Raw genomic sequence first — 23980 nt, 5'->3', positions numbered from 1 at the left:
TCGCTGCTGAGATCAGCTTATAACTAGCAGCCACTGATTCGAATGTAGGGTCAACTCATCCTTCTGAAGTTCAAACACGTTGTCTACCTGTTTTATATCACTGGGAAAGAGCATACATGTAGAGCATACATGTTAGTCCATTTGTGAAAAGGCGTTATAAACCACGAGGATAGAAGTCACCGCAGCTGTGCTAACACGTAGTGGCTTGGGCCTGCACAGGTGAGCTGTCGGGAGTTCTTAAAAGGGCCTGGCAATGAATGCGGGTGAGTTCTTTATTTCCACCTGATTTCCCTGCCTGGTTGCCTTTGGTAATCCCCAGAGCCAGGGCCTTCCGTCTTGCATGTTGCTCATGCGCTGCAGACATTGCTCAGCCGAATAAGGCCTCGGGCGCTCAGGAAGACCACACCCGGCCTGATTTTGCAGTAACACACCTTGTGCGTAAAGTGTGCTGCTAAGATCTAGCACCACTGCAGTCCTTGCAGTTCAAGGGCCTGTGGCACCACAGCACTGGCACTTCTTTGGAAATGCCACACGCGCTCAGAAATAACCGAAACCCATAAATACATCCAGGAAGAAATACAGCTGTTGTGTGCTGTACGTGCTCCAGAGAGTGTTCTGTGACTGTAGAGGTATCCACAGCCCTTCTTGGTGCGCGGGGCGCCTGGCACCACAGCACGGGGCCTTCTACCCTATGAGGCGCTGAGGAGATTGGCCAGGACAGGCCATTTCTCAGCCATAAGGACCTGGGCAGCAGATGCATCTCCGTGAAACGAGGCCTCGCACGAGGCAGACTCCGACCGTCGAGGGAAAACGATTAGAGCGCAGTAATTTGGCCAATCAAATCAATAAACTTAATGCAGATTGGTAACGGGATCTGGGAGGCGTCTGGCAGCGGCGGGAGGCCGCGCTGTGCCAGGGATGGTCTGGGCTCAGAGAGGCTGCAGGGGGGCCCTCAGAATGGCAGGGAGGGGGCAAACCTACTCTGGGGCTCGGGGGGAGGCACCCAGAGGCTCGGACCAAACCTCATTGGAGTTCACAGGCACCCAGAGGTCTCTGAAACCTGGACACCGATCAAAATACACAGGGGCGTGAATGCACGAAATGTGTGCTTAGACGTTTTCCAATGGGAGTAATCTGACCATACATGGACAGCAACAACCCAGGGGTTCGGGGCTGAAGTATGTATAGCCCTAGAAACTCGAACACGCATCAAAACACACAGGTGAACAAGCATACTATTAGTAAACAAATGTATGTTTTCATTCTTTATAATATGTGTTCGGGATCAATGTATAACATCTCACCACAATAGATAGATAGATAGATAGATAGATAGATAGATAGATAGATAGATAGATAGATAGATAGATAGATAGATAGATTGATTTTCAGTAAAGTCACGAGGCCGAACATTTACTACATGCATTAACTATTCTAATTAGATAGCTAGATATATCGATAGGTCCCAGGCGTGGGGTTGACAGGAGCCCCCAGTTAAGGCCCTTTCTTCGGCTTTGCCCACTCTAACTCCTGTGGTCCAGGGCGGACTTGGAAGTGGCCGCCTGCCCGCTGGTCTGGGCCTCTTCCTGCCTGTTCCACTGGTTCCCTCGTGAGTATGCGGGGCTTTGCTTTCAGGAACGCCCGGTGGCTCTTTCTCCTGCCGACAGCCCTGGGCACATCCACCTGTTCCGGAGCCGGCTGGAGACGGGGCCTGTATAGAGGCATGGCCGCAGAGCCTCCCGGGCCAATGGCACAGACACGAGGTTGCATTTCACGTCCGTGGGCTCTTTAGCCACCAAGAGGAGCGGCGGACTGTAACTGACTCAAGGTGCTGTGAAAGTCATGATTTAGAAGAGGAGCAGTCCCCGCTCTCAGCCACACGCCGCCGCGTGTCTTTAAAGACTCTTTGAAACCTCATCCGATGCTGCGTTTTAGGAAAAGAAAAAGGTAAAATATTACGAATGTGTACAGAAGAAAGCACGTGTTGTACCAAGTGCTTTGTGATCACTTAAGTGCGCGGCAATCGGTGCGTAACTGGCGCAACTCAAGGAACTCACCGCCAATCTGGCTCAGCGGAAGCCGCCGTGTGGCCTTTGTGCAGGGATCAGTGCAGTGCATGTGCTGAGCTGACAGGGCCCAACTTGAAATGCAAACCAGCTAGAAATCTGCCTTCATATGTTCAGGGTTTCCATACAAAACGAAGGCGAGGTTACCTATATTGTCGGTGGTGTGTGTGTAGATAGGCAGGCTGGCAGATAGACCCAAGCTACACCTCACGTCATTTTTGATTATATATATATATATATATATATATATATATATATATATATATATATATATATATATATATATATATATATATATATATATATATATATATATATATATATATATATAGCACACCCAATCCACAAATCCTCGAACTCCCACGTCCACCGGAGCGCTTCAAGGCAAGGAAAGAGGAGCTGACCCAGAAAATGCAGTGAGCAGAATTACATTTTATTAGTGGAAGCTCGCCCTGCCAGCATAACGTTTCGGCCTTCACAGAGGCCTTGGTCACATGACGCCATAAAGGGAGGGGGGACTATTTAAAGTGCAAGTGCAAGCAAGAAAAGGGGTTACAATTGGTCAACGCAGGCACATAGTAGTAGCCATAGAGAGAGGGCAGAATATCTGCATGAATGCAAATTGACTCTCTAAATGCTGCGAATTTAACACGACTGTATGAAATGTTAAAAACATAAGAATAATAAACTCACATCAATATATATATTTAAAACAATTAAGGACGTGCCATGTTGCTCGGGAGCTCTCTGCTGCCAGAAGCTGTTTTCAATACTCCGGAGGGAGCGCCGGCTCCTTCTCGGCCGATATGTAGCGCCAGGAGCCTCAAAGAGGCCAAGAAAGAGCCGGTAAACAGACAGTAACAGTAACAGAGACGAAAAGATCGCACACCGCAGCCTCCGCTCTGGGATGAAATCTCCCAATCAGGGCCTCAGGGCATGCAGACTGTCACGGGGAAAAATATAATTGTTCTCCTGCTGCAGCACTGCGAATTGAAGTGCTTAAAATGTGCACCCATGGAGAAAGCGCCACGTACTCGTAGAATTAATAACAATGAAAATATCACTTCTAATTCCATCACTACCAATACTTGTACTGCAAAAGTCATATTATTATTACCATTATTATTAGAAGTACTGCTATTATTAGGATTATAATTAACAATGATACCATTATTATTATTCGTTTATATTATTGTTTATATTATTATTATTATTGTTTATATTATATTATTATTGTTGTTGTTTGTTGTTATTATTATTTACTAGTACCAATACTCAATGCTATTATTATTATGCCAACACGCTGTTTTCGTGATCGGCAACATTTCCCTTACAGTTCTCATTTCCGTAGTAAGGTCGGCCTTGTGTTTGCTTTTCTCTAAATTCGTGCAGACGTACGTCAGATATTGCTACGAGCTCTGTTTTTCTTGTGCACATTTGTATACAGTGAAATACTTGGCCCAAGCTATCAAAACAGCACGTTACAATCTACATTCGCGGCACCGTAGATTTTCTTTCATTATTTGCCCACATCCTAAATTACCCTGTAGAGATTCAAAGCTGAAGGTTTCGCAGAACGTATTCTGTAAGAAGCTCGTTAACTTCACGTGTGCTGAAGCACACGAAGCGAAGCGCTGCTGGAGCCAAGAAGGGGGAACGGGTGGCGTGCGGCGCTACGTTACGTCACCACACATATAAACAAAAGACATACGTCTCAGCAAATCCTTTATATATATATATATATATATATATATATATATATATATATACGAGGGATATATATAATACATAAGGGACAAATACATATGTATTATACATTTGCGTGGAATATATATATATGTATGCATTTTTTTTATGGGGCAAAAATATAATGCGCTCCACTTCTCCAAACTACTCCAGGAACTTTAGAAAAAAAACGCACTCCCGGGGCAAATTTCACTCGTTTATTGACAGGACCTCACAGCAATCTGCAGCATTTCTGACGAAGATACCTGAAATAACCCACTAAAGGACGTTCAGTGAAAAGAAAAAAAACTACTCGTCGCCCCGTCCATAAATGAGCAGCAGTCCCCTGCAGGAGAGTGGAAACCTCCGGTTGACAGAGAGGGCGCCTCAGGGCGACGGATACACTAGAGAAGGCGCTATGATGTAGAAAAGGCGCCGATGGCGGGGCCCCGCCTGCCCCAGGAGAGGGGACACCACCTTCACAGGCGCTGCTACCTTCCACCCCTGCCACCCTCAAAGCCAGATTAGAAGGCTGGGAGAGGCTGCTATGGGATGTTGTCTCCTGCCCTCCAATCTGCAGCACCGCCACCACATCAGAACCCCCCCCCCCCCCTTCGAATTACTTAATCACATCCCTGCCACCTATGGGGTGACGCGAATCAGAAGACCACCAATAAACGCGTTGTTGGCTCCGCAGACCTCAGCAGACAACGCCTTGCGCTTCTTTCAGTGGCTGCGTCACAGGTAACTTTCCACGTAAGGCCTTTTTACGTTGCTGAACTTTTGTACATTGTCCAGTGACCAGTTCTTATTAGGTGCTTTACACTAGCTTTTGACTTGTTTTGCAACGAGTTGCGTAGTAACCCGGAAAACAGCGAGATATACATCAGAGATCTAACATCTACCCAAAAACATGCGGGGGCTTATTTACAAGCCCCTTGCAGCCGGTACCGTATGTGACGTATGATGAGTGACGTTTCGGCGATACGTCACTTTTAAAATGGGAAAAGTGACGTACTGGTGGCGCAAGGGGCTTGTAAATAAGCCCTGCAGATTGTTAAAGGCGCCGCAGCCCTGGAGCTTTTCATGCTGAGTCAACGTTGGAGAAAACAAATGCAACAAACTCAATATCACTTAATGTAATGACCGAGAACATGATATGTGGCAAATAGAGACACCGAGGTCGGTTGCATTCGGCATTCCTTGTTTTCTAGTGAACAGAAGGAGCGCCTCAATAATGCACATACTTGTGCGTCCGTGTCGGGGTGCGTCTACGTGCGTGCGTGTGCACGCCTGCGTCTACGTGTATGCGTGTCCGGGTGCGTGCATCCGTCTACGTGTCCGTGAGTGTTTGCATGTATCATTGCGAGTCTGCGCGCGACTGCACATGTACAAGAGCGCCTTAAAAAGAGACACAGCGAGCTCCGTCCACAAGGGTTTTGTTTGGCTGTAGAAAAAAAACAAAAAAAAAAACTTTTTTAAGTGTGTAGAATATACATGAGTTAGGAGGAAAGGTAAGGTTACGTTTCGTTGCGAAGTCCGTGACAAATATTGTCACGTGTAGCTTCTCAGGCACCACCCTCCCGTTCATTGAGCGATGCAATACATATTCATAAGTAAACATTGAAACATTGTGCAATCTCCCGGTGCATAAATGATCGGCTATGTTGGAATCTTTGAACTGGAGCACCTGGTTTGATTCTGGGCTTCCTCTCTTAATCAATTTGCGTAATGTGAGCTGAGAACGTGTCTATTTGGCTCAGCTTCTTATCCTGCCAAAAATTTGTAGCGCCTAGAAGGATTTAGTTCAGAGGGTGTGCTAGCGAAAAAAAAAACAATAATTCGACGTGGTGCTTTAAAAAGTTATTTTTTGTGTATGCCCTTTTTAAAGAGATACGTTTTATGCGAGTGCATTGATAATTCTAACCAACATATCGCACGTGTGTATTCACACATGTATTATTACAAGTATTAGCGACCATGACATTATGAACTATGTTTACGTGCTTCTTTATCATTTGCATAAATGCAATTAACGATTTGTACAATAGCGTGCTTTATGACCTGGCTGCGTCATTTGTTCTGCTAAATGACGGCTGGCCGATCCACGCCTTCCTAACTATGAATAATACCCTTCACTAAAATTAATAATGGGCCGTCGCTAATTGCGACGGCGGTGACTGGAATGCATTTATCTGTGAAGTCAAAACAGTATTAAATATGTATAAACAGTAGGGCTGTGGTTGAGGGAGCGCCATCCATTACTGAAACAGCCGATCATTTTTGTCCAATTCATACATAAAATAACAACGCGTGTACTGTAGTACTGCATTTTTAAATATGCTTTTTCGGGCTGTAGTTTTTAATACATTTACGAAATATATATTTTAAGTCACCAATGGAATACTATTTACTTGTTTTCCATTTCTTTCAGAAAAACGCAGGAATAAGATACTCAAAGCTACTTGTCATCGAGATGTAGGTTTCCAAAAGAACCCGTAAGCGCCATTTTGTTCTCCCCAGAAGAATTAAACTATTAAAAAGGGGAACTGGGGGATCTGAAGAGAGTAACCTGCAAGTTAAATTTAACATCTTTTTTCCGATATATGTTTTTAAAGCTTGACATTGACACAGTTGTGAATGGAACCGACAACAACCCATTGACATTTAAAAAATAACCTATATCACGTATCTGTGTCTACACAAACGTACAAACACTGCTATCAAAGCGTGAGGAAAGTGTTTTGATATACAAATGTTGCCAGTATCTATGCAATGATTTTGAGAGCGTCGAGCGTCTGTATGTATTTTATATTAGTGCTTACGCGTTGTTAAAATATAGGCACAACCTAAAAAATGACCTTTTGCTGTAAATTTTGAAAACGTTTGTGGGACGGAGTTCATGGCTTACGCGCGTTACTTTTAAAATGTAACCCCTACTACATAAAGCAAACTGGGGTCTGAACCCGGATTGAAAATAGGGATCAAGGCCTGTGTGTAAGTGTGTGTGCGTGAGTGAGAGAGAGAGACACACACACAGACACACTCTCATTGGAAGGGGGCTCGCAACCTGAACTGAATCATAACAACGCAATTATTATTGTTGGTGTATTTGTGTGTGTGTGTGTGTGCCGGCGCGTGTAAGAGAGGACCCGTAGGACGGGTTCACGAATTTTACGCACATATAGTGTGGACGAAACCGACTATAAGTTGAACCTTCCTCTGTTCTTTTTGCGCCCACTTCTGTTCCTATGAGTTTGCGTAAATCCCAAATATTGTTATTTATTATATCTCAAAATACCCTAAATTCTAGTGAGGCACTCTGATCTTATTTACCCCTGTGTAAAACTTCAGAAATAAATACAACTAGTACATTAATAAATAAACGTCAGGCGCTGAGTGTTGCTGCCGTGGCAGCCAGTGTGAGGTACGCAGACCCGAAGTGAGTCCACAAACTTTGCACACCCAAGATGGGAGCAGCTTGAGCTGCAGGTTAGCGGACTACAGACCGGGGGTTGATGATTTAGCAGACGTGGGCGTTGTATTTGTTGTATTACTTATTTGATTAGAAACATGGGCCTCATTTATGAAAGCCTTGCGCCACCGGTGCGTCACTTTTTCCCATGTTAAAAGTGACGCACCGGCGGCGCAAGGCCTTCATAAATAAGGCCCATTGTGTCCAAGTGGCCTCCAGGCGCTATGGGCAAAAGGGCGGAGGAAGCAGACAGCTAGTTCAAGCAGCCATGGAAAGGCTAACAGAATAGAAGGGTGTTTGAAAGTCGCGTGTTTCGGTTTTCCAGAGATTGCAGAAAGGTTATCCCCAGTTTAGCCACCGGGAATGAGTGCGTACTCTGGGGCTACACCCCAAAGTTATTCCCCAGTTTAACCATGGGTAATGAATGCCCCCATTGGGGTTACATCCATGGGTTGGTTTGCTGAAGGGCAGTGCTTAATTTGAGCCAGTGGTTCCTGGTGCTGGGCACAGGCACTAAATTGCCAACACTGCACTTATGACAGTGTACCACATGGTGGCACTGTCTATTAGACAGTGTCTAATTTAGTGAAGAGGACAACAACCGTTGCTTATCCCTTCAATATATATTACAAATGACTAATGCCTGCCACTCAAGCCATTGTTATATCTTTGGGGGCCTGGAATAGTCTGAATGTCACACTGTTTGAGTGTGTTGGTTAGTACTTGGATTTGTAGTGTCATTGGTAGTACTGGCAGAGGCATTGGGAGGCGCACGAAGCAATAGCCTCCTGATGAGGGCTCTGGCCCTTATTTTCTTTTTCTAAACAAATTAAGCACTGCTGAAGGGACATATTGTCCGGGTGCACGAACAGCTCGTATTCCTCAGGCCATATGCACCCTGTGGGGCCCTTATAGCGCCCAGCCCTCTACTCCGGCATTCAGTGTAAACACCCCCATTAATCTGGCTAGGAATAGAGATTACAAAACCCGACCTCTGTGCTGGTTTTGACATTACGGTTTCGTTGTAATGTAGTCCGAGTGACCCGGGAGTCACAAACCCAGGCTTCTGCAGTGGCGGAGGGCAGAGAGAGCGCGAGCAGAGACCACCGGGGAGGAAGGAGAAACGTCCTCAAGGTCCGAAGGCCGAAGAAACAGCCGGAGGACGCAGCCCGAACCCTGGCCTGCAAGAGATCACCGGGCATTTAATATATAGCGGGATGTATGGAATCCTTTACACCTAGAGTGCCGTAAATACTTTCTGAGATTCACAGGCCTCGCTGAAGGTCAGCGGGATAAAAACAATATAAAGAAAACAAAGGGAGCTCGGGAACTGAACAAGGGGTGTTGGCCAAAGTCATACCCCCTGCCGTGTATCTGTAGCGCTTGGCACCAGGCCGTGAGCTGCAGGCACTATGGGCATGGGCACCTGGCTGTGCCTAGCTCGTAGTTTGAGCATGTGTACTGGGTGCAGAGTATGGACAATACTCTCTGCCTAGTATCCCCACTATGCCCACAAGTACTGCGTGCATAAGTACTGGGCTAAGGGTGATGGCCATGCACTGTGCACATTGCCATGTTCCATGGGTACTGGTGGCATGGATAATTGGCAGAAACCATGGTTGCAGGCTATGGTCCATAATGCATGGTCTTGCTCTCCGGTACTGCAGGCGACGGTACTGGGCACTGGATATGAGTCAGAGCTACCAGTGATGGAATGACGTCTATAGGACAATTAATGTAGTCTATCTAGCCTCTGAAATGGCACTCAGGGACAGGATCAGGCTAATGCAGCGTAGGTCCAACAAGCAAACTAATTTCCAAGAACAATGGCGTACCCTCCCTTAAAATGTTTCCCCTAATCTAGAATGTAAAAAAAAACCTTCATTAAAAAGGGCTGCTGGGGGAGAAGGTGCGCCATCTTTTACCACAGGGTGAAAGTACACTCTTTGAAGCATGCAAAGAAGAAATTCACCGCCTAACACCCACAGGTCTACTTTTTAACATATGTATGTTTTTTTTTAGCTTAATTATATTACCAGATCTCATTAAATTCATACACTCTGTAATACAGTAGCACACATCACAATGAACGTTGTTATGATCAGTATAGACATTCTTAAAGAAAGAATCGAGTGCAAATCAGTAGCAACATAACCAAAAGCTCATACGTCCAAATCATTTATTCACATATATGCCTCTAACCAGCGTCTGAATTGACCAATTGCTCGACACATAATTGCTTACTAAAAGGCACAAATATGCACTTTAGTCTCAAGAGCCCACGTAATACCAGGCGTGTTCATGAATTATAACTTGAATTAGCCCGCAATAGCGCATTCTGAAACATATTCAGACACACACGTGCTATGCATTGGGGTAAAGTTATATATCGCAAATTGAGTTCTTAGCGTTACATTTTCTTTTAAAGCACAACTTTATCAGGCATCATTCTTTTAAGTGCATTTTTTTTAGCAAACCAGTGCGTGGTTGAACAGGTTTAGCATCCTGGGATCTTTATCAAGACACAATATAAGTGGCTTCAGTGGGTTTGTGTTTGAAGACATTCATTTGAGTCGGAACATAACACAGATTGACCAAAGGTGCATTACAAAACACACCACTTAGGCAGTGATGCCCTGAGTCCAGGGAGATAAGCTATGAACAAATATATTTATTCAAATTATACCTTCTCATACAATGTAAAAACACAGAGACCAGGGCTACTTAAAGCAAAAACAGAGGAGGTGTGAGAAACAGTCAAAAGGAGAAAACAGGGAGGAGGTGCTCATGATGTCTATTACTACAAGAGCAATAATATGAAGATAGTATGATTTATAATTAAGGCTCCCAGCTTTCCGGTTTTTTATTGATATTTACAGATAAATACACACAGAGAACAGCATGTTTCCTGTCTGTATTTAAGTGGAAAATACGAAAAATTGTGTTTCTTGTGGTTGACTCTCCATGCTGTCTTTTGTGATTTCCAGGATAACTGCTAAGTAGATAGACATAATGGGAAGTAAAAAAACATGTTCGGATTTCCCTAAATACAGGCATATCTTAACATATATTTGTAGTATAATCAGTGCTTTAAATGAACCAGTACTGAGTATCAGTACTTTTTCATTTTGAGATCGAGAGTACCGGCACTTCTCAAGAGAAATGTAATGCGTTTAATTGGTGATTACCAGCACTTCTCAGAAGCAAGCAGGTACTCTGGTACAGAGTACCCACACTTCTATTTTTCCATTTCAAGCACTGAGTATAATGTCAATATTTAAGAGGATGTGATGTTTTGCTATATTTGGCTGCTTAATTTGCGAAAACATGATAGGCACCAACGTATGAGTGCATATCAGTTAAATGTGGAAATATAAAATTTGACTACATCATTTATTCTCAAAACACATATAAGTGTGTATAAATACCAATATGATGGCCAAAAAATAAATATAAATAAATATAGATGGAAATGTAAAAACAAAATAACATACAACAGTGAGCCCTGTTTAGAATTAAGGCTCTGTGTTTTCTCTTTTTACTATTTTTTACTGATTAATGTAGACAGAAAATAACGTGTTTCCTGTCTATATTTATTTTAAAAGTGGAAAAATACAGAAAAGTGGGATTCTAGTAAGTGACTCCTTATACTGTCTTTCAGGAATTTCAGGACAACCACTCAACAGATATACAACATAGGCAGCTAAAAAACAGGATGAGATTTCCTTAAATACAGGCTTATGTTAACATATATTTGTAGTATAATGCTAATATTTACCTGTAGGCAAAATCTTTTGTTATATTTGTCTGCTTAATTTGCTAAAACACAACATGCTTCAAAATATGATTACATGTTTATCAGTTAAATAAATGATGAAATATATCATTAACCACTCCATTTATTCTTAAAATGTGCAGTAAATATGGATAAATACCAGTAGGAGGGCCAGGTATAGACAGAAATAATAAAAAATAAATACCATGACCCAAGGAACCCTAATTATAATCTAAATTATACTACATGACACCCTAGGTGTGACCCAAGATGTAATATTACCTTTAACACCAGAACTAATTCTATCTAGAGTGGTTTCACATGTATAATAAACTCAACACATTCAAAGAGGTTTACAGACTTTTACTTTATGCAAATCTTTATGCAAACAACCAGCCACAAAACTCTGAGCCTCCTGGAATTTCTCCTGCGCTGACTGAGTTGGGGCATTTTCATCCTTAGGCATTATTGATATTGTTTCAAGGGATCTTCATGCAACTTAAAACCCCGAAATCTAAATAATGAGCATGAAAAAATGCACTTCACCCTCTTCAAGTTTGGTCTTGTTCTACTTTCAGATTATCCTAGATGCTTTGTGCGGCCTCCACTTGAGTGAAACACACAAATTGCAAATAGAACAACCAGTTTTAGTAGTTGTCAGATCATTGATCCTACACTAAAGTCTCACAAAGACAAAGGGACCTACCTCCTCTGGGTAGTTTCCAGATTAATGTAAAAAACATTCCCCAGGCTATTATATTCAACTTCACTTCTAAGCGTTCGCACCCATTCCAATTCTTGTCTTCAAGGGTGGGTCCCAGATGTTTAACCTATCTACGCATTCCACTAGCTGTCCTCTTTCCTTTCATCTAGATGGATTCTAAAACCATCTGGGCACTTGGACAGATATCGCCCATGTCCCAGAACTAAGCCAGATTCAACTCTATCTCACTGTTTAGGTCTAGGCCCTTGAAGAACACACTATTTTGGATGTGGAGTGATGGCGGGCCTGGCAGGGGGAACAGGAGTATTTATGACCTCCATTAAGGTCATGAATAAACATTTTTAATCTAGACTCCTTTGTGGTGGCTTTTGTAAACAAACTTGAAGGATTTATTTTGGGGGTGACCCATGCTGAAAACGAACTGGAAACAATAGAAACTGCCTCCCAGACCAAGGTCACTAACATTGTGGAGAATGACAGCAAGCTACGGTCTCATGAGAAATGACAGATCTCTGAGATGGAGTCTGTACTCCAGTTGGGACATATGTGAAATTATAAGATACTCGTGAGGGTATTACATCTGACGCTGAATAATGTGCCTGCATTAACCAACAGACAAATTACTTTAAGATAATTGGCAACTGAATTGGACATATGGCCCTAATGGCAAAATAAACCCAAGAAAAAGCTAGAAATATCCAATACAGTAGGACATATTTGTTTTCCCACAAGGGAAAAGGGAATGGGCATTCATCAAATTTTCATAGTGGACAATCCTCTTTTATCTAAACCAAAAAGCCTTAGTGACAAGCAAACCAGAGTCCATACGACAGAAAGTTTGCAATGGCGTAACATCTAGGGGAAATACATGTATCTCTGCTTTGCTGCTTGCGTAATACAGAATTAATTAAATACATGTTGCTATAGACCCTAATACTGAAAAGTTGCACAGTAGAGAACCAGGAAGGAAGCAAGCCGATTTTGCTCGGATTATGCTATTTATGAGTTAGTATTGGAAACACACTGACTTTGACTCACACATATTCCCATTTTTCCCATTTGAAACGTGGAGAAAATCAATTGCTTCTAATATATTTATAATGACAACAAAAGTGTTTAATCATTTTGCTCTGTGATTTTTGCCCTGATGAAAAACTTAACTTTGGAACAAAAACTGTTTGCTCCATTATCTATAACATCTATAACACAAGTAACAACAAATGGAGCACATGAATTTACTCCATTTTTTTCCTCCAAGGGCAACATTTTATGTTTATTGCCCAGGCTTCTTTTATTTGGACTGATGCTCAAACTACCCACTGTGGAATAAATATCATAAGTTGTGAAATGTTGGCAGTCTTTGATATTTCAATTTTTTTCCCGCACTCCCACCCAGTCAAAACTACACGATTTTCTTCCTGTCATGCTGTCTCCATGTTGGATTTAGGAAAGCCACCGTAATCCTCTGTATACTCTTGTAAAGACCAGAGGGTTATGTCATTCATCACAATGAGCTAGTTTGCCCCACATTATTTCTTGCATTGAGAAAGACAAGGAGGCATAGATAATGTATAATATGAAAGTACCACAAAAATATAAATCAGCCATCTAACACAGACCGTCTAATTCAAACAAAAGCTCGACATTTCAATCTCTTTTTAGATTTAACAAATGAACACATAGCCTAATACTCCGGCTATGCACGCATAGTTATGTGACTACTTGGTGAGTTCTGAGGAGGCAGCTACAAAGATTTTTTAAACTGAGAACCAAAGTCCTCAAAATGTAGTTCGGAATCTCAAAAGGTTGCGTGTTAATTGAGAGCAGGTACTCTTGTCATGGCCTCTCGAGCTGGTATAGATAACTGGAGACAGATGTGGCACATGGCCAGATCTTCTTGTTAGTGCAGCATACACATGGCATGACTGTACTACCCCTTTAGTGTGCTTGCGTTGCTGCAGAAACTCTTGTTACGTAGAAAGAGCTTATCACGGACGCCCATTATCTCTTTGTGCTGAGCATCCATCTTACACATGCAGAGAAGATAAAAGTCTGTTTCCTAAATCTTTTCCAAAGTTATATCAGACTAATTCCTTCAAACATACACTGCACGATATACACTAAACAATGTGTAGATACATTCTGTGTACAAGTCTTCTAACATGAGGGAACATGGTCAGTGTTTCATGCAGTTCACACTTTTAATTACTGAATGGGAGCGACCAGGAAAATGGCACAGGTTGGTCAACTACATGATATGTACATTTGGAACGTACTTTGATATAAGTAACTTTCTAAATACTTCAAAATATTCTAACCTAACTTCCAACAAACAAATTGTTCAGAAAGTACAGTAAAATGAACCAATTCATGTCATGCTAGCAGATTTAAAGGATAAGGGGAAAGTAAATAATAGAACTATCAAAAGAAATTAAAAAATGAATTGGTTGATTTTTTCTAACATTGTCCAACGCTCTGTTTAATAAAATGAGTGCAGCTTTCAGCTGTACATAAATAATGTTTAATAAGGCACACAATGCATGTACGCTAGACAAGTTACAATGAAATGTGCTCGAATCAGCAAAAAAGACTAGCATATCCATAACATAGCGTAAAGTTATACATAGGTTTCATCTCAACTTTTGTGCATCAGACCCAAAATGCTCGTTCAACACCATATTCAATATGAACAAAAGTTTCAGAATTTTGTGAAAAATAGAGTAAGTTGTACGTTTGCTCAAGCTTGCTAATTTGAAAAGTAAGGAAATAAACAGAGTTTTGTTCTAATTATTCTTGGTCTTGCTCCTAGATGAGGTCTATATACAAAAAATTGGGCTGGAGTAAAAAATATGGGGGATTAATTATGCACTTTTGTCGTTGGTCACATAAGAAACCGAAAAAATAATTTGGCTCCTACTTTCACATCAATAAGGTGTTCCCATATTTCATACCATCTCTATTCTCTGTCACAGAAGCAGGAACAAAACATTCAAAATTCTTCCGTTTAAACCTGGTGAATTTGTTTATTTGTTAGAGAAATTATGGAAATCTTGCTGGCATTGGCAACAAAAATGGTGTGGAATGGTTTAATTGCAGTCCCCATCTACCCTTGATTAAAAGAGTTTTGTGATTGTTGTGGTATCCTGTCAAAATATAGGCCCAGTTTAATGAGAAAATAATGACCTGAGATGTACTTAAAAATTATGATACACGAGGAAAGGATTATCCTTGAAGTGGGTAAATTAAAACATGTTCTTAAGGCAACTGTGAGACATTAGGCCGAACTATCATGAAATGTGGTGAAGGACTATATGTCACAATGAGAAATGTGAGTCAGGCATCACTAGGATGAGTGAGTGGTGTTCAGAGTTTAGAATATCTTCACATTGACTGCCTGAGGTGGCTTCCACCATTACTCAATAAAAACAAATTAAAACAACATAGTGATCTCATTTATGTCTTTCAAATATTAAAGAAACTCATTTGAAATTTCCCATCTTCTTATACATTTTCGTACAACATATTTCAATTCTTGTTCAAATTTCGATTTTTATATTTTTAAGCATCTGAAGAATCCTGTGTACACCATGGGAGGCTAAGAAATAAAACTACAAGTTAATTGGATCTACAGAAATAGATGTTTTCTTCTTGCAGCTATATATTTATTGCTTTAGCCTTACTGAGGTTACATTTGGAAAAAAAGATAACAAGTGCAGTTATTTTCCTCATTCAGTTTCCACAAATCATAGAGAGTGTTTAGTCAAGAAATTCAGAAACTTACAATTCAGGAAATAAGAAAATCCGTAGTTGTTACAGAAAAAGTAAAATGCGAGAGGCAGTCTATAGAAAGCAATCAAATGAAAGAAGATGCATAAAAACTGTCAAACTAAGATAAACAGCACCACAATATATCTAGATTATCAGTGTACATGAGATATCCACATCTGTGGATCCCCATTATGCATACTTTAGTAGATTTATACAGCATACAAGATGAACTGAAGATGAAAATCCAATAATGTTTTGAAAGAAAAGTGGCTGATCGTGAGAAAATAGCCACTTTGACCAAAGTGTCCGCCTTTCAGGATCTATCCTCTGAGATTTCCTAATCACGTAAAATAAAATACATACAAAAAAATTAATTGGTGGATTTTGCTGAAAGCAGTGGTTCCTAACTTCTTGTCCGTGAACCCCTGGGGTTCAAAAAAGTGTAGAGAATGAAACAATATTAGCAGATTAATAAAGTATATGTAAATAAAGAATCAACATGGAAAGTGAATATTTTAAAAAATGTTCTACAAATGTGCAAGAATTTGCAATTGGAGGGTGAAAAATCAAGTTGATGTCCATAACAGGATTTGTGGGAACAGCGCAAGTGCAGCAAACAGAATATATTATGCATGATGAAGTGATGACAAAAATACAGCACACATTCGGATAAAAAAAGTCAAAGTGATATATATGCGAGAGTTTAGCATATTGCTTCCCCTTTAAGAATTAAAAAACTAAATTTAGAAAAGCTTCACCCTTCCCATGAAGATTAAAAGTTCGAGGTTTCTATATTTGTGAATTAAATATTTCATCATTTGTGAATTTTTTTGATGTATACTTGTTTCTGTAATTTTTGAGTATTGCTCTGAGATTCAAATTCCAGAGATTGCTTAGGCTACGTTCCCTGGCTCTGTGTAATGACTTAGTGAAGGTCCCTAGATTCCAGTAATTATTCAGTAGGGGATCCCTGGATTTCAGTATTGCCTCAGTGATGATCCACAAAAGTCAACAGGTTAAGAACCACTGGCTTAAAGCCTTTGAACAATGGTGGTTCTTGGAAATGCATTATTTTCTGAAGCTACCTATGTCTAGCTGGCCAAGCACCCCTTGTTCTTAATCCCACCCCCTGCAGAATCAGACACATAAAGTTAAAATGCACTTCAAGTCATTCTGTGGGAGACTAGAGACCGATAGAGACCTAGAGTTAAAACCCACAAAAACACATCAATTAAATTAACTGCAACCAGACACATCAACTTTGTAATGAACTTTAATGGCAGATAACATTATTTGAGGAATGCAGAAGTGGTGCTTAAAGTCCAATTCTCAACAAGGAAAGAACATATATACACCTGGAAAAACAACACAGATTGCCCACTGCTTCTCATGTGACTGTTAATAAGAAATTTGAATCCATATACGTATTACTTTGTGCTTTCCCCAAAGCAGAAAACACAAATTACAAATTCGGTCTGTCTTCATGTTAAATTATAACTGTACAGTGTCTTACTGTAGGATATTTGGAGTTGACTTATAGCACCCTGTTACGATGTTGTAGAGGAGATTCGGAAAGGATACTCCCCCACACACATCCATTCATGTTTACTTTAAAATGTTAACACAAATTAATGTTGCATTACACTTTCCATATGAAGTCGAAATTTAATTTCACATACATTTTTCTAGTTTCTTAAAGTGCCAAATACCAAAATCAACATAGGAAAACAGTATAAATATGTTTCCTGTGACCTTAAACCTGACAATTTCCTGTCTGTTGAATTTGTCCAGGTGTCTTAGTATTATAACTCTTTTTTCCATTGAAATATTCTGATGCTCCTATTTTTCTTTTACCAGGGAAGATCCCTATTAAACTCAAAATTATTTTACCTTCCAATGAATCCCCGTTTGCTTTCTGCTACTCCCTAGTCCCAATGGTGTTGGTTTTTTTCTGTTTTATTGAGGATGACCTCATTTACCTCCACTGCCCATGTCCTTCTGTTTTTCACTTTTTGTTCTTTTTGGCTGCAAATCTTATATCCCAGAGCTATTATCTCCCACATCACTTCAGCTGCCTGTGGAAAAATAAGTTCAGAGATGAGTTTCCATGCTTGAACAAGAACTAGTGTAAACAGTAACACCAATTTTGTTTTTTGTTTAATTTTAAAATGTTAAAAGTATCACTGCTCATGGCCCTAAATTAGGAATTGTTTTTCTGTTTCAAGTCTTTTTTATACATTTTGGTTTGGGCTCATCGGAAAGTTGTTATCTTCAGGTTGGTTTTCTTCAGGCTGACATAAATGCACAAGTTCAAGCTTATCTCACCCCTAAGTATAAATAATGTCCTTGATTAAAAAAACAATTCCATCGAAGGTGAATATTAATGGAATATCCACATATCCACTTACTGTCCAGTATTTTAATACAAAATACTTTTTGCTCCTTTCACACATTTGTTATTGTTAGCGACAACATTAACTTCTGACACAGTTGCCAATTAGGATCAACCTCTCTCTCCCTCTCTCTCTCTCTCTCTCTCTCTCTCTCTCTCTCTCTCTCTCTCTCTCTCTCTCTCTCTCTCTATATATATATATATATATATATATATATATATATATATATATATATCTCTACATAAAAATATACACACACAAATGCACACATATATATATACAAATATATAGACATTAACCTCTGACACAGTTGCCAACCTCTCTTCCTATCTATCTCTCATATATATCTACATATATACATATATGTAAATACAGTTATACACGCACGTGTATATATATATATATATATATATATATATATATATATATATATATATATATATATATATTATATAATTTCACAATGCAATTCAATCCAGGTCAGCCATAAACGAGAGCAATCAGGGTAATTATGAGCAAAGTGCATTTATTATGCAAGCCTCCTGCACTGGTATATATATATATTTATATTTATATATATATATATATATATATATATATATATATATATATATATATATATATATATATATATATATATATATATATATATATATTTAAAAGCAAAAAATAAAAACGCCGCACTCTTCTCGGGTAGTTTTCAAAGCGATTTATTCCAGTTCAAAAGATCTTCCTTCACCTATGGTTTCGAACAAATCTGTTCCTGATCACGGTAGTCTCCAGCACCAGCTGAGAGGTCGCTCCTCCTTGAAACAAGGGACACTTGCTGTGCAATATATATATATATATATATATATATATATATATATATATATATATATATATATAGTCACTTTTTCCCTTAATTCAAAGGAAACATGCCGCAGCCTGATTCCTTTCACATGAATATTTGTTTTTTGAAGCCAAAATGCCAGATACATTTTGGAGCAACAAGAAGGGAAAATGTAATGCTTAATGTTTATAAATATTGACCCTTCCGAAAAGGCCACTTATTTGCAGTACGATGTAGACGATCTTGTAGTCCTACTTTAATGTTTTGGAAAAGTGCACATCTATTTATGTATGGTGACAGCATACGTAACTGACCAATGACCAAGGAGCTGTTAGCTTCAAATGCGTCTGGCGTATTTGCTGTAAAAAATAAGTATTCACGTGAAAGGAAATGGGTTGCGGCGTGTTTTCTTTGAATTAAGGGAACAAGTGACAATATATATATATATATATATATATATATATATAAATATATCTATATATATACGTATATATATGTCTATATATATGTATATATATATCTATGTATGTGTGTATATATATGTATATATATACACCTCAATAGAAGGAATCAGGAATGTTTACCATGTTTTCCCGTCAAAAACTGCCATCAAGGTACTCTGGTAGCATGTTAAAACTATGAGGCAGAAAGCTTGGATGCTCAATGCAGGGTCTGGCCATAAGCCAGTCCCCGTGTCAAGAATTCAGCTGCAGGTAAAGAGGTTATGGACTGGATTTGGCTATATTGCCTGCAGCCACTGCTCTCTGGGCCAAGCCTAAGGGTGTGCCCGGTGGTCTATTGTGTGAGGACATGAATAGTATGCACATCTTTACATGGTTGAAGAAAGTGAATGTTGACCTTTGGAAATCCTTGCAACTTTAGTGCAAGAATGTGTAAAGGCCAGCACCTGCACACAGGGAATTTGGTCTGTGACTTATGGTATCATGTCTGTTGTGTGAATTATGGACTTTAACCATAACTTGCAAATTTATGTTGATTTTCTGTTTTAATTCATAACAATAAATGGACTTTAACCATGGACTTTTAAGTGAATTTCTAAGGCTTTAAAATATATATATATATATATATGTTACTGTATTATAACGAAGGCTGACCATGATATAGCTTTACTTTAACCCTCGTTCTTTTTTGTGACACTCTCAATATCTATTTTGTAAAGTGAGGGTTGTTTAATGCATTTATTTCCCAAAATAAAGGCTCATTTGAAATACAAAAACTATTCAACAGTTTTCTATATGGAGAATATTTTATGGGTCAATGTGAAATTCGGGTGTCATTATAATAACGACAACCCCAAATCATTCTGTACAGCATTAACAATTTCCCACTGAGAATAGATTCACAAAATATGGTCTTATATTACTATTGAGGGGTTCATGTGACATTTGCAAATCATTCTACCTTCTGAGTCAAGTTTCAGTAGAACTCCTCGATATCTATCTATCTATCTATCTATCTATCTATCTATCTATCTATCTATCTATCTATCTATCTATCTATCTATCTATCTATCTATCTATCTATCTATCTATCTATCTATCTATCTGTCTGTCTGTCTGTCTGTCTGTCTGTCTGTCTATCTATCTATCTATCTATCTATCTATCTATCTATCTATCCATCTATCTTATGCAGATTGATGGTATCAAATCAAAACCGTAATTAAGCTAACACAGCCGTATAAATGTATCTTTCATGGTCATCATATCACTTTAGAGGCTTGAAGGAGGCTTTGAAAGAAATATATAAACCATTATACTGCAAAATGTCTTACTCGTGATTTTTTGTTGCCCCTATAACTTAATGCAAATCATTCCAGACAGCCAGGCATATTTTGTAGTTACAATGTGCAGTCAGGCTTTCCTCTTCCACCCCCGCTGAATGACCTTATATGGACAATGTACTAGTTACACTGTGCCATGGCACAAGTTACACATGACACAGCTAGAAATGTTAGTAAATGATATTGCAGATGCATATTTTAGGACCGGTCCATGTACACTTTCTTCTTGGCATTGTTTATACCTGAATAACAATTCTTGGAGTCTTGATCACTTGGTGTCTTTTTAATAAGGTGCACTAATGTGCGAAACTTTTTTCCTAAAAGGGCAGTCTTTCAAATCTGAGTTGGAGTCTGTTTCTAGACCCGTGTCTCGTAGCATGTAACATAAACTGCCTCTAACTGCACCATATAATGCATACATATATACCAACTCCCCATCTGCTGTACCTGGCCGTCTAATAAATAGGTTCTTGCTGTTAATATTCAGCCTAACATCATTATTTTTGCAAGAAGGAATGGTCTCAAACAGCCCTGAACAGTCTTGAATGGTCTTAAACAGTCCTGAACAGGCTTGAAAGTATCGACCCGTCAACAGTGTTAAGTTGTTTTATGTGCCCTGTTGCCAGTGGGAATTATTTTGAACATGATTGCACCCTGTTATAATTTTAGTTTTTTTGTACTTGTTTTACTGGGAATCGAAAACGGATAATGCTAGTAAAATGCTGATTTGTAAATCTTGTAGAATCCCTGACATAAACCAACTTGGTTCTACTTGCAGGCGGCAAACTGCGGAAGAGAGGGAGGCGGAGAGGCAGCAGGCCAACCGGATCCTCATGCAGCTGCAGCAGGAAGCCTTCCAGAAGTCCATCAACCAGCCCTTGCAGGCAGACCCCATCTGCATCCACAACTCCTCGCTCTTTGCCCTACAGAACCTTCAGCCCTGGTCTGACGACTCCTCCAAGATCACCAGCGTCACTTCCATAGCCTCTGCCTGCGAATGACCCTTAATGGAGACAATTGAGGCATAAAAACTACTTTAGGGTGTGCACCAATGACCTATGCTCTCTTCTGGGCCAGAGGATGAACTTGCAGACCTCCTGAGAATAGGGGCACCCAACAATGCGTTCTCTTTCATAAAAATGGAATTCCTCCCTAAATGTCACCCTTGAATTCCATTTCTGACATACCATATATATTTTTAAAAGAATTTGGTCTGCCATTTTCAGAAAACCAGCTGATTCGACAGACGTCCAAGAAGAGACAACTTTGCAAGGATTCCATTAAAGGGTCAACTGAGAAGGATAGGAGAGCAAGTTTCCCCTTGTCACTGGCCTCTCTCTTTCAGACAACTCATGCAGGGCCTGGGTTAAAAATCCAGCAGCAAACCAAGGCCCACTCCTCGGTGCCCCCACTGCCACCTCTGGTGCACAGTGCAGCCACCAGTCCTATGACTTCAATCGCTGAGAAGATAATGTGGCAACGTCACTTCCGTTGAACATCACTGCACAGAGGCGTTACTGTGAGACTGACATGCTGGCACATCACAGCACTTTGGAGTAGAGCTCCCTTGACCCTACTACCCCTGAGCACACGCCTATGGTGCCTACTGGGATGGCATCGTTTGTTTCAGGGTAAAGAGTTTAAGGGAGGCAAGTGAACGATTATCACTGCACAACTTCTATTTAAGACACACCTCATTTGTGCAACTAACAACAATCGATATCCAAAAAACAGACTGAACTAAACATACCAGCGTGGATAATTTATATTGGTTTACTTCTGCAACCAAGGCATCTTTGCTGGGAATTTTTGGTCACAATTGTATTTTATTTAATTTCTTTTTAGATAAAAAAAACATCAGTGTTGACAAAAACTGAGACTAGAGAAAGTCAGTGCCATGCCACAGGACAAAAATAACATGTCCTCCAGCTGCCATTCTAATGGCTTTTACTTGCCCTTGAAGTATTTAAAGATGGATTAGATAGTATTTCTTTGTTCCCATGTTCCTTTCTTTCTTTTTTTTGTTTGACTTTCTTTCTCGTTTTCGACTGTTCTATACTTTTCTTGTTTCTTTCATTTTATAGTTTTATTATTTGCCACCTGTCCTTTTATTTTCTTTCACCTTTCCATGTGTCTTTTTCTCTCTTTATTTACTTGACAATTCATTCTTTCTTTTTCTTTCTTTCTTTCTTTCTTTCTTTCTTTCTTTCTTTTTTATGGCATTGCATTGTCTGCTGTTTGAATAGTCATCTAATGACTAAAAGAAACACGCATCTCATCTTTGCTAGCTTTAGGGAGAATTAACGGCAACAATCATGTATTGAAGTTGATGTTGCAAGCACTTCTATATGAAAATCCAGGCATTTCTTTGTCAATTGTAACCTATCTTCTGTCAGCTTTAGGAATCCGTGTTGCACATTTTTCCAAGGAAATTTTTAAATGCATCATCTCTTTTTTAATTAAATTATGCACTTATAACATGTTTCTTCATATTAATTTGACACTGTGCTTGTGAGAGAATCCGAATAGAACAGACCTGCCCATTATGTACGTACAGATCTTACCAACACATGCCATTGCTTTCTGATTTCGTCTACCAGCATTGCATCAACATTACTTCCCCTGGGGAGGACACATTTAAACATCAAGTCAAATCACGCTTTATTCAGCTGAAATAAAAACCATAAACGTGCATATCAAACACAGTACATTAATATAAAAGCAATCAATAAGATGAAAAACGATTACATTTACATATACAAACACAACTGCAAGATTTTAATACAAGAATAAATATCACAATAGTTACAAAGAAACATCAATAGTTCATTTATCTATGTCAATATCTCTTTCTAGTGAGGAAAGAGCATTTTACAAAATGAATCACAGCATAACACACCCCAGCGCTCTCTAATTACTGTAAAAAAGTGTAAGCTGCCTTGTGAAATCTAATATTGGATCTACATAGTATTGGAATAAGGAAGTGTTTTCTGTGGATAGTATAAAACATGCCAAATTAGATAAAGTGCACAGTGCTCTGTCTGGACATACCATCGCATGGGCATGTGGGAAGAGATATAAACCACGGTCCTTGGATTGGACAAGCCAGCAGGAAGTGGACAAGATTAAAATGCAACCTTGTGAGGAGGAATCTCATCCATTCATATAAAATGAGTTGGCTGAGGTATGAACCCAAGCCAGGCAGGAACCACCACTTTAGTCAGGGTCAGCTAAGTACACACTAAAAGATAGCCTGTGCTCACCCTGTAGTATCTTGGCGCAGAGCAGTCAGGCTTAGCTAAAGAGGCAATGTGTAAAGTATTTGTGCAACACACATCCATAGTAAAACAATGAATACACCACAAAAGACTCCATTTTGTTTAGAAAAAATAGATGTTTGTTTTTGGTTCAAAACAGGAC

The 23980-nt window shown here is 39.7% G+C and overlaps 1 protein-coding gene across 2 annotated transcripts in view; it reads left to right on the top strand.

Moving 5' to 3' along the window:
• Positions 1-23414, top strand: part of TLX1 (T cell leukemia homeobox 1) — a 29025-nt gene extending 5611 nt beyond the window's left edge. The window contains exon 3 of one of the 2 annotated variants that reach the window (XM_078643638.1): positions 21339-23414. In XM_078643638.1, the coding sequence (XP_078499764.1) occupies positions 21339-21561 (223 nt within the window). In that variant the 3' untranslated portion in view covers positions 21562-23414. The remainder of the gene's footprint in view (positions 1-21338) is intronic. The other variant, XM_078643639.1, reaches the window with a different exon arrangement.
• The last annotated feature ends 566 nt before the right edge of the window (positions 23415-23980 follow it).

Source organism: Lissotriton helveticus, chromosome 5_1 (genome assembly GCF_964261635.1).
Source record: "Lissotriton helveticus chromosome 5_1, aLisHel1.1, whole genome shotgun sequence".
NCBI lineage: Eukaryota > Metazoa > Chordata > Amphibia > Caudata > Salamandridae > Lissotriton > Lissotriton helveticus.
This window is presented reverse-complemented; position numbering and strand designations above follow the sequence as displayed.